General features: G+C 34.6%; 2 protein-coding genes and 1 long non-coding RNA gene across 6 annotated transcripts; 1 reads left to right on the top strand and 2 right to left on the bottom strand.

Annotated features, from left to right (window-relative positions):
* Positions 1-487: 487 nt before the first annotated feature.
* On the bottom strand, positions 488-2424 carry LOC110854323 (GTP-binding protein Rheb). Of its 2 annotated transcripts, none has more exons than XM_022102752.2 (3): positions 2099-2424; positions 1717-1980; positions 488-1649 (listed from the first exon to the last, which is right to left on the bottom strand). In XM_022102752.2, exons 2-3 carry the CDS (start codon positions 1908-1910, stop codon positions 1277-1279), a joined length of 567 nt encoding a protein of 188 aa, XP_021958444.1. In that variant the 5' UTR covers positions 1911-1980; positions 2099-2424; the 3' UTR covers positions 488-1276. The 2 variants fall into 2 exon arrangements, with proteins under 2 accessions (XP_021958444.1, XP_021958443.1); XM_022102751.2 differs by having other exon boundaries at positions 2145-2423.
* A 215-nt stretch (positions 2425-2639) lies between these two features.
* On the bottom strand, positions 2640-8386 carry LOC110854322 (cullin-5). Its single transcript, XM_022102750.2, has 26 exons — positions 8114-8386; positions 7805-7982; positions 7678-7721; positions 7484-7588; positions 7232-7312; positions 7083-7150; positions 6958-7001; positions 6851-6880; positions 6748-6768; positions 6436-6635; positions 6268-6361; positions 6045-6175; positions 5812-5982; positions 5647-5740; positions 5453-5578; positions 5322-5370; positions 5114-5235; positions 5009-5051; positions 4874-4938; positions 4723-4787; positions 4531-4651; positions 4421-4461; positions 4232-4350; positions 4065-4147; positions 3922-3989; positions 2640-3779 (listed from the first exon to the last, which is right to left on the bottom strand). Exons 1-26 carry the CDS (start codon positions 8165-8167, stop codon positions 3612-3614), a joined length of 2385 nt encoding a protein of 794 aa, XP_021958442.1. The 5' UTR covers positions 8168-8386; the 3' UTR covers positions 2640-3611.
* A 944-nt stretch (positions 8387-9330) lies between these two features.
* Positions 9331-10741, top strand: LOC110854002. Of its 3 annotated transcripts, none has more exons than XR_002548285.2 (5): positions 9331-9483; positions 9754-9868; positions 9954-10032; positions 10127-10204; positions 10285-10741. It is a non-coding gene; the product is annotated as an uncharacterized LOC110854002 (long non-coding RNA). The 3 variants fall into 3 exon arrangements; XR_004835609.1 differs by lacking the exon at positions 9331-9483 and adding an exon at positions 9491-9509; XR_002548284.2 differs by lacking the exon at positions 9331-9483 and having other exon boundaries at positions 9590-9868.
* The last annotated feature ends 45 nt before the right edge of the window (positions 10742-10786 follow it).

Raw genomic sequence — 10786 nt, 5'->3', positions numbered from 1 at the left:
GAGCGACACTGACACTGTGTCCACCGACACTCAGTGTCAGTGGCTGACACTGACACTGTGGACGACACCCAGTGTCGGACACCCATATATATGGGCACTGTGTCCTGTGACACTCGGACACAATCAGTGGCACTGACACTTTGTCCACTGACACCGACACTGTGTCCACAGACACTCGGCCACAGTGGCTGACACTGACACTGTGTCCACCGACACTCGACCACAATAAGTGACACTGACACTGTGTCCACTGACACTCAAAAAAATTCTTGACACTGACACTGTGGACGACACCCAGTGTCCGACACTGAGTGTCCGCGCATCTATGATCGCAATGCATTCGGCATCATCGTCTTATTCCAAAGGAGAATTGGAGTGAGACAAAATACATATGCAAAATTATGAGTCATCTCATGAACTCCTGACTAGTTAAATATTTATGATTCATACAAAACAACAGTTAACCAACAGTTAACTGCAAGACGAATTAATTTTTATGAATCAAAAATAAATTTATTTATGTAACTTATAATTATAATTAAATCACTATTTCAATACATACAATGAGGACATATTTCTTCAACCATGCCTACATATCTGCGAAACTCATATGTACAGAAATCATGCCATTCTTATGTATTTTCATGTAGGATTAATCTAAATACATTCTATTCATTTAGATTTTTTTCATGGGATTAGTTTCATTTCATCTTTTATCATACACTATGCAGCTTTGTGTAAGTTTGGAAAATTTTATTAAAGCTATCTCCGTTGTAATAAAATATTCATACATTTAAGTAATTAAATGAGTAAATACAACATCTTAAAAACATTACGTTACTGTACGAGTTATAAATATCTCAAGTTGAGAATACCGTCGGAGTGGTTATTAGATAAGACAAGATTGGATGAACGTATCGTTTTTTAACCAACTACCTACTTACTAATTAATCATAATAATAAACTCGTTATAATATACCGACTACATACACAAAGGTTTACAGAAACGTAATGTACTCCAAGATGCACCCCAAAACCAAAAAAAGAACACGGATAAAATCAAACTCATACTGCTAGTTCTAATTCATAACTTCTGAACAATTAAAAATATGGTTCCATATTGTTTGCAAAATAATAGTTTAAAATAATAAGCTGATATTTTTTTTTATCTAAATGAACAATTTCATTTTTAACGACCTTATATTTTTCCAAGCTTTGTAAACCCTTCAACAAGTTGTGTATCTCGTATTGAAATGACCTAGAGGAATCACTTAAATCATGATATGACACAATTACTCTCCTTCCCACTACTTTGCCCATTACTTCCTCCCGAATCTGCTTTTTCAATGTGGCCTAAAATAGTGTTAAAGATGTCTGTAACTGAGTCGTTATTTTTGGCAGATGCTTCAAGGAAAATGGCTTTCCACGAGTCGGCCAACTTTTTCCCTTGTTCTTGGCTTATCTTTCGCTCGGTTTGAAGGTCTTTTTTATTTCCTACTAGGACGATGGGCACATTCACTTTTCCCGTCATGTCCAACAGTTTGTCGTAAATTATCTGGACAACCTCGAGCGATCTTGGATCCGTGATGGAGTAGACGAGGACATAACCGTGAATATCCATGGAGTACTGGGTCGGAAAGATGGAATACCTAAAGGACATAGGTAAAAGTTAATTACAGAACATTAATTAATTCAAATAAAGTGATGTGAACGTACTCATCCTGTCCTGCTGTATCAACCAATGTCAATTGGTACTCTTGTCCCCTCAACTTCAGATTCTTGTTGAACGTATTTTCTATCGTTGGCTCGTACGAGTCGACAAATTGTCCGTCAACGAATTGAATAGTTAACGAACTCTTGCCCACGCTCCGGAACCCCAAAACTGCTATTCGACGCTGTTTCATCGGCATTTTCTCAAATTCTTCTCAGGCACACCAAATTAATCTAGTTTTATCGATGTTAAAGTTCACCACGAACAATCTGAAAGGTAAACAAATAAATAATTATTAATTCATTTCTTCCATCAAATTAGTTAACTAATAACCTACAATTAACTGAACAAAAAACCCAACCTAATCATAATCTTAATTTCCCTTACTTAATTATTCCAAACAAAGAGAGAAATAAATTCCAAACTTGATTACCTAATGCGCATTAGCTTCGATTGGGTAGCAAGCAAGCAAGGTCCTCCAAACGAACTCAATCCCCGACCAACCAACAACTATTGAGAAGCCACGCGGAGAGAATTGAAGGCAAAATCATTAACTATATAGTTAAAACTAACTGCTCTTCTGTTAAATAAAATGCTTCTCCACACACTATCAATCACCAATTTGGAATTGATTAGAAGCCAGGCCAGGAATCAGCGTCAGCCCATTTAGATTTGCAAAGTCGTACAAAGAGCAATGGGGACTTTCAAGCTTCCTTTCTCTCACAATTGCGTAATTTACTTGCTGGACAAGGGGAGTCTTGAGAGAAGAACGTGATTATCTGCTTGTGGGAAAGATTATCGGGTCGGGTTATCGAAAAATTATTAATGATATGTGTTATCATGGTTGTCAAACATAATTAATTGGTTGACACACAGTACAGAATTATTTTTTCGTCGAGTTTATTTTATTATTACACTTTACTAATAATTAATTAATAATGTGTTTGGTTTTTTTCATTCAAATCAAACAACATTTACATCATATTTATAATAATATCAGTGCATGAATGATAATATAACGCTATTTTGTTGTTGGGATCACTATATTGCTCAAGTGTGTGATGAAATATAGAGGATTTTTGGTCCATATTTTGATTCATTTTTTACGGTAGGGGGAATATTACTATAGGTTAATTATACTGGTTTTCTGGACAAAGGAAAAAATGCGTTTCTTTGCATAATCATTTTTCTATCATAATATAGAAAAGTCACAGTTTGCTGTTTAGGCAATACAAATTTCTGTGTAATATCAGTTACTCTTTGGATATTAGATATTTTCCTTTCTTAATTACATAATACGCGAGTACATTCATATTTGGCTGAAGAAATGGAAATGTAAATTACATACATAATTTTTGGCCGGATAAATACCAAATGATCAACAATCCTTGTCAGTTCTGGTTATAAATGACTTATAATTATTATTATTACTACATTCTTTGTCCATTAATCCACACACCTACAAATTATTACCAGTTATTTCGAGTTTCGTCCAATCAGATCTTAATTTTACGGTTTTCTCGAGTAGAGTACGTTCATAATACATATTAAACTAAATATTTCTTACTTATTTTAGTTCGGAATTTAACAACAATACAGATTAGAATATTCATCATAATAAATGTGTTTACAACCGGAAGTTACTTCATATGTAAATGAAGTGATCACAGCAGAAAATATTTCCGTACATTCCTCAATAACCTTGCTCACTTGAGCTACACAAAACTTGAAAACTAAGCTCATCCCCTGAGATAAAAATAAAGATTTGAAACTGTATACTCACAATAAAGTTAATAGATAACTAGCTTGAGGTGATGTGAATCGAGTGGAATTGACAATTATTAATTAATTAAACGTATTTACGAATAAGGGTGATAAATCTTGATTCTTATTAGGTTCGCTATGCCATATAAATAAAACTATTAATGTCTGCTTCGTCCCTCCGCATGTACTTATTTTCGATAAGCCACTCGATTTGCTCTTTAATCATTTTTTTCGATGGAAGGAACATGTTTTTGAGAATGTCGACAAGTTCAACCTGTAGTTGAGCGTTGGAAATCTTTTTCCTCTGCAAAAAAGAGAGAATGATTGCTTAGTTTTATTAATTATTTATAGCTACGAATAAAATGTAAATTCATCTTAGGCTGCGTTTGGTCGACTTTAATGGGAAAAAATTAATATACGTGTAGCCAACTTAATATATCCCTTACCATTTTGAGAATTTTGATAATTGCCTCTTGTACTCTAAGTATTCGGAGTTGAACTATGCCTTCGTTGTCTGTAAAGTAAAAAATTTATTACATAGCATCAATTTTATGTATGTAAATGATTGACAAATGGCATATGTACATACCTTCTTCTCGAGATCTTTCTGTGGACAGCTGGAGCCTTCCTATTAACGAAATTTTTCCACGTTTTTGGATACGACCATTTTTCCTAAAGACAAACAAGTAATAACTATGCCATGAATCTTTGTAAGTTAATCTTTGTAACTGTAAATGCAAAATGAGAACTACTTACACAACGGAAAACTCTTGATTAATCCAGAATAATGAATTTTCAGTAAAATCTTTGGGGCTTTGAACTTCTGGAGAGTATAAAAGTAATTGTCGCTTGACTTTGGGAAACGCCACGAGAGACTAGTCAATAAATAAATTAGTTAGGTAAGGGCGCACACAAATTGTATAAATATTCAGAATTTTCAAGTACCCATAATGTTTTTCTAAGCTCTGGATCAGGTAATTCCGTAGCTGGTGAAAATAAACAAAGGATTATGAAAAACCATTTCGGTTGAAAATCATTTGCACAATTACACTCACCCAGTCTTAAATTCTCATACGAGATTTTCTCTTTGGGTCTTTGGTTCCAAGCGAATACCACGGCGGTTTGAAAAGTTGTAACGTCAAGGTCAAACTTTCCGACTGAATTGGAAAATGTTATCTACAGAACGGAAAAAATACCATTTAATCATGAATTTCAGACAAACTCAAGTAATAATAGTAGGTCCTCACCGTCCCGTTTGCCATGTGATGATACCATTGTAATTTACGTCCATTATGCTTTTTCCGATAAAATTCTGCAAAATAAAAACATTAGTTAAATTATTCAACGGCAGAGTGCAAGAAACAAGAACTGGGAAATTAAACTTGTCTTACTGCATACCTTCAACTTCCGGAATATAATCTTCCAGTTCGATCGGAAGAGAAACTGAAATCCTTTCACTCCCACTAAACAATTAATAAATCGATTAATTAATAATTAACACGAATAAGTTATTAAGTTATTGAAATAGCATACCGTGCCCATGCCCCGGCATTAAGGATTTTGATGTTAATTGAGTCTGCAAATAAGTGGTTGGTTTTATGAATTATGTAAACAGCGTCGTGTAACTACTGATTTTACCTGCAATCGGACCACGATAAATTCTGTATTGCTCTTTAAACTGGTTGTTAAGATCTTCAGACACTTTGACATCTTGGAACATTCTCGCAAGCTTATTGACATAATCTGCAGGCATTCCCACTCTAAATAAAATAAACGAGTGTTATTAGTTATTGTGAAGTCATACATAGGACCCATTAGTAAATAATAACATATTTCTGACTCTTACTCTCTGAGCCACTCGACCATGTTCTCTTCTTTTTCTGAGTCCGCCGAAGCTGAATTAAATAAGAAACATTTAGACATGTCGCAAGCATACATATATATCATATTAATTATCAAGAAAATTGCTTGACTCACCATCCAAGATCAAACGACGAGTAAGATGTGCTTTGTGATATCTCATAAACACATCTTTGTTTTGCACGTATTTGAGGACCAATAAAACATCTCTTAGTCTTGCTTCGATTTCGTCCGTCGTGAGGTCTACATGATAAAGGGAATAATGTAGTTACGAAATATACATAATTTGAGACGGCTGTACTATAACTTACGTTTACTCAATGGAGTTTTCCTTAACAGGAGGTCACAATAATTTGCTAAAAGTTCTGGACAACGGGATTCTGGGAGTGTTTTAACTGATGGTCCCTGAAATTGGTAATGCAAAAATTGATTAATTTCCAATTTCAGATCAGCATTGGGATATTAGTTCAGCTTACCTGTCTACTAGTTGGGAGCTCAAGACGGAAAACGCTAGTGTCGTTAACCACCATTTTATATGCTTTATCGCGAGCTGTGAGGAATCTGGGATCATCTAAAAACGCTTGGTTCACCAACTTACTAAACCGCCTGAATAGTTCTAACAGTCTTTCAACGTATTTTTCAGAGTCCTATTAAGAAATACTACATTAAAAATACGCTTATTGACGCGTTGTATATTAAAAACGTTAACCTGTGTTATAACTTCTGCCCATTGCTTCATATCATCCAACCCAGCACAAATAATATGATCCTCTAGATCCTTGAGCATTGAACTGATCCCATCAGGTACGCGATCCATCAACTTGTACATCAACTGTAACTCTGTTGGATAAAATTGCATACAAATTAATAAAAATATACAACTTATACGAATAAACAAACTCTAATAAATAACACATTTAAGATCTTCTTACTATCTGTTTCATTTGCTTTGATCATCCCAGGACATTCTGCCAAAATGGAATCCTTAAACGTCGTCACTAATACGCCAACGCAGCAATCCATTAACTATATAATCGATAAACATGAAATCAGTTGTAAAAGTAATTATTTATAAAGACTTGTGAGTATAATTCTCTTACAGCTAGTATCGAGTTACTCGAAGGTTCTAAATACTTTTTCGCTCTCGCATCTTCTTCTCGCAACTTTGCAAATGCATACTTCATATAATTTTGGACACCATTTTCCTGCAGATATTGAGTTGCTTTCACTTGATAAAAACTTTCGGTGGCTTCTATATAAGCCTTCTCGAAGTTTTCTCTGTATATTTTTAACTTGTCCTCTGCAATGCAAAATACAAATGCTCATAGAATTTGATATAGTAATAAATTTGGGTGTGGAACAGCATGACACCACCCAGATTCACAAAAAAACTACGGGGTTCCTTGACTTACCTTCGGAAGAACACAGATTTACTGTTGGAACAAAAATACAATTAATTAGTTAATTAAGCCAATGATATGAATGTATGTATGATTTAAATAACTGATTTCTTACCATACGACTCTCTAACACCAATGACTAGACCTGTCGAGCAAAATTTCACAATTATTCACATGAACTTATAACCTAAACTAAATCAATTCATCAATTTTTAAATTAACCGGAATCAAAGGCCTCTCCATTCCTCTCCGCACGGACCAATTTCCTAATAAAAATTTATAAATACAGATTAATACGCGATTTTAATACAAATTCTTGCATTTAAAAACTACACTGATAAACTTACATCGCTGAAGATTGCAGTCGTTGTTTGATATTCATAAAAATCTGATTGTTCCAACTATCCAGCATGAGCTGTAATTGCCAAATCAAAGTCATGCCAACAAAATCTTTTCTCGTTCAATCATTACAAAATTAGCTTGACCCTTCACACACCTTTCGAACATCATTATCATCACTTTTATGCTTCTTTGTCACCGCCGAATTGTTCGGAAGAGCATTTAATGAATCTTCTACCTGTAATAAAAAAAGTAAAGCATGGGTTACGTGTCACAAAGGAGAAAAAACCAGCAACATCAACACTATTAAGATTAAACTATTCTGAATACGACAGTTTAGATGACGACGACACCAATGATGATTAAGAGGACTATTTCACAATAAATATATGGATTTTATATAACCTACCTTGTTGAATGGTTTCGGAAGGTAGCTGCATTGATCGAAAAACTTTCGCCATTCAGAAATGTACGCTTTTAGCAGGGCTTGGTCTTCCGAATGCGTTAACACTCTCTGGAAGTAATACCAATTAACCGATATTTAAAATCAATACATCTATAAATAATTAGTTTAGTACTGAATCAATAAAATTTCCCACATACCTGCTGTGCCTGTCTAATAAAATCAGCAATGTTGTCCTGTAAAGCTGAAAAACGCAAAATAATCACATTTACTTTTACTTTGTTCAACTAATCATTCCCTTGTTCACAAATTTTAAACCGCAATTACCTTTAAAGATCTTTTGAGCAGCCTTTTCGTCCCACATACAGACGGTGTGGACGGTGTAGAAAAGGTCATGCCATTCCGACTTGTTGACAGGTTCTTGGCGAAGCAATTTCACAATCGAGGGCTGCATTTTTGGCCATTGTTCTTCAAATATGATTTGTGGCTTATCCATTGCTGCTTGCTACAAAATAATGACAAATATATCAAACTCTTCATAAAACCAATCAATAAAATCTTACAAAACACATCTAAAAATTACCATCAATTAGCCCTAATTTGTTTACGTTTTTAGAAAGTTTTTTTTCTATTTACCTTTGCCGAGTAAGAAGTTGAAGCAGTGGTTGTGGCCATTTTAATTTGGTTCATGCTACGCCCCCTTCCACACACACCCCTTGAAGAAGATACTTATCGAGAAATACTTAACTAATGTGCTTATCTTTGCCTCTCATACAGAAAAATAATTGAAATCACAGCTAAAAATCCGTGTTGTTTTTGCCCAACAACTTTCCTCTTTAGCAGAGATCTGTTTCTTTGTGCCTCTTCTGGTGGTGGCTTGGTTTGGGGGGAAAGTGCTACAGACAGTCTCACTCTGAAAATGCATTTGGGCTTACCGTTCAGACGTGTGGATAATAACGGAATGCGAAAAATGATGATAAGTCGTTATCGGTCAGAGTGCAAAAAACTAGATGCACTTGCAAACAGGCTGAATGCACACATTGCAAGTAAATAATAAAAAGTAATAAAATTAATCATGAGAATGATAGTTTAAGGGCCTGGGGGAAGTTGCTTAGAAATCACGTCAACTTTGACGATAAAATTCAGCAATGCACAAGAGGGCAGATTTTTTAAATTATGTTTAATGCGTTAATCATATCTTTAGATTTTACTTGAGTTTTTTTTGACGATCTGCCCTCTTATGCAGTGGAGATATTTGGTCGTAAAGTGAGGACAAATTGGCTTAGAATTGCCAAATTAATGGCAGGAATTGCATTTTGAGTATCCATGGAACAAAAGAAACAACTTTTTTCAAAAACTTGAGGGACTTGAGGGAAACTTTTTCAAAAGCAGTGACAAAACCAAAGCTTTTGAACGTGAGTGTCCCATAGAAACAGTGTCAATTAATTGTGGTCGTAACCTAACAGAGCGATAATAATCTTGGGGCCCTGGCAATTATTGTTGCTAACATAAAATCAAGTAAATCTTCCCCCGGGCCCTTAACGTATTTTTGCAAAAACGGCAGCAAAGTCTTACAATTTTTTGGAAAAAGTGAAAGTTGACTTTCCCTTGGAAAAATTGCATGGAAAAATCTTGTTCCTGAGAAAAATGGGATTAATATGATATGAAATATGAAACATTTGGCATTTGTCAGTTAATTAGTTATGAAGAGAACGATATTCATATGCAGATAAGCACAAATCAATTTATTCTTCTTATCACAACGTTTCATATTGATTTGCGATATGCTGTGTGTTTAGTTTCATCATTCCCATTACTCATTACCAATAAGGTTATCATTTTTGGATAAAAAAGTGTCAAATTTGCTACGTGTTAAGAAGAATCCTATTCCCCACTGCGTAAAACACGTTGGGCATATACCGCTTAGTAAAAAAAATCCACTTTTTCCAGCAGTATACACTGTTCAGCTGGGTTATAAATACCTACGATATTTGCATAAGCCATAGGTAATACAATACACAAATTTACATAGGTACAACTATGCTTTGTAGCAATCCATTAAGGTTAAAAATTGAGCTTTGTCATGCATTCGGCGTACTAAATCACAAATATTGCAAGTCATACATATTCAATACCTGTTCGTTCCTGATTGCATTTTGTTACACGAATACGACGCAGCCCATTTCTATTATCCGCTTGAGAACAGTTGGTCTTTCGTTCTCTGGAGTTTGGATTATCCTTTTAAAACAGATTTATAATAAAATCCTTTAAAATAGGTTCATCGTGGTCGCTAAATCCAAGTCCGGCAGACTTGGAAGCAGAACCGTACAGACAAACGGTGCACATTTTAACGATGGGGAAGAATAAAGTGAAAGTCCACGTTATTTACTGGTACGTGAAAGTTAAGTATTCAATATTGTGCAAAAATTATATGAAAATTATAAATCATGACGCTTATGTAAAATAATTAATTTAGCGGAGGATGAGGGTACCGACCCAAGTTCGAGAGCCTGAAAAAGGAGCTCGAACGAATCTTCCCTGAGCAGTTGAATATTGTAAGTTGGAAGAAAAATTGAAATGAAATTGATAGTTTTTCTAAATTTTTAGGAGTACATATTTTCATAATTTTTCCTTTTTTACGTCTTTTAGACTGGTGAACCGACGCCAAATACATCGGGGTACTTCGAAGTCCAGATCGTAGGAGGACCCCTACTTCATTCCAAGAAGGTAAAAATGAAAAATATATGAGAATCAAATTTTTCATGTTTTTTTCATATTCAAAAGTCTAATTTATTATAAAATTGAAGGATGGAATGGGTCACGTCGACAGTTCGGCCAAGCTGCAAAAAATCGTGGCTGGGGTCCGGAAGGCCTTGGAGGATGCGGAAGTGGGTTAAGCACTCGGCCTAACTATGACGGGATTCGAAGAAATACCCGAAAATAATTTTACAAACTTTCCCCTTAATAATTATCTCACATTTTACAACTTTCGCTTATGACGCGATCTGCTTAAACCGTTAAATGGGGGGCACTTTGCTGATTTGTATTTTACTTGCGAAAAGTTGTGAGATTAGGAATGATTATTAATGTAAAAGTTTCTTCTATCCATCTAATCTTCAACATTTTCTTAATTAGAATTATATTTCTTTTCTGAAAACGACTTTGTGATCATACAAATTTCATGTTATTAAATATGATATTATTTCCGAATTGTTAATTAGAATTTATTTCAAAAGACTTTAATAAAATTTAATTCCTACTCAATATCGTTCAGTGGAAAGTTTCTAAGTATTCTGCTAAGGTCGGCAA

Source organism: Folsomia candida, unplaced genomic scaffold (genome assembly GCF_002217175.1).
Source record: "Folsomia candida strain VU population unplaced genomic scaffold, ASM221717v1 Fcan01_Sc009, whole genome shotgun sequence".
Taxonomy (NCBI): Eukaryota; Metazoa; Arthropoda; class Collembola; order Entomobryomorpha; family Isotomidae; genus Folsomia; species Folsomia candida.
This window is presented reverse-complemented; position numbering and strand designations above follow the sequence as displayed.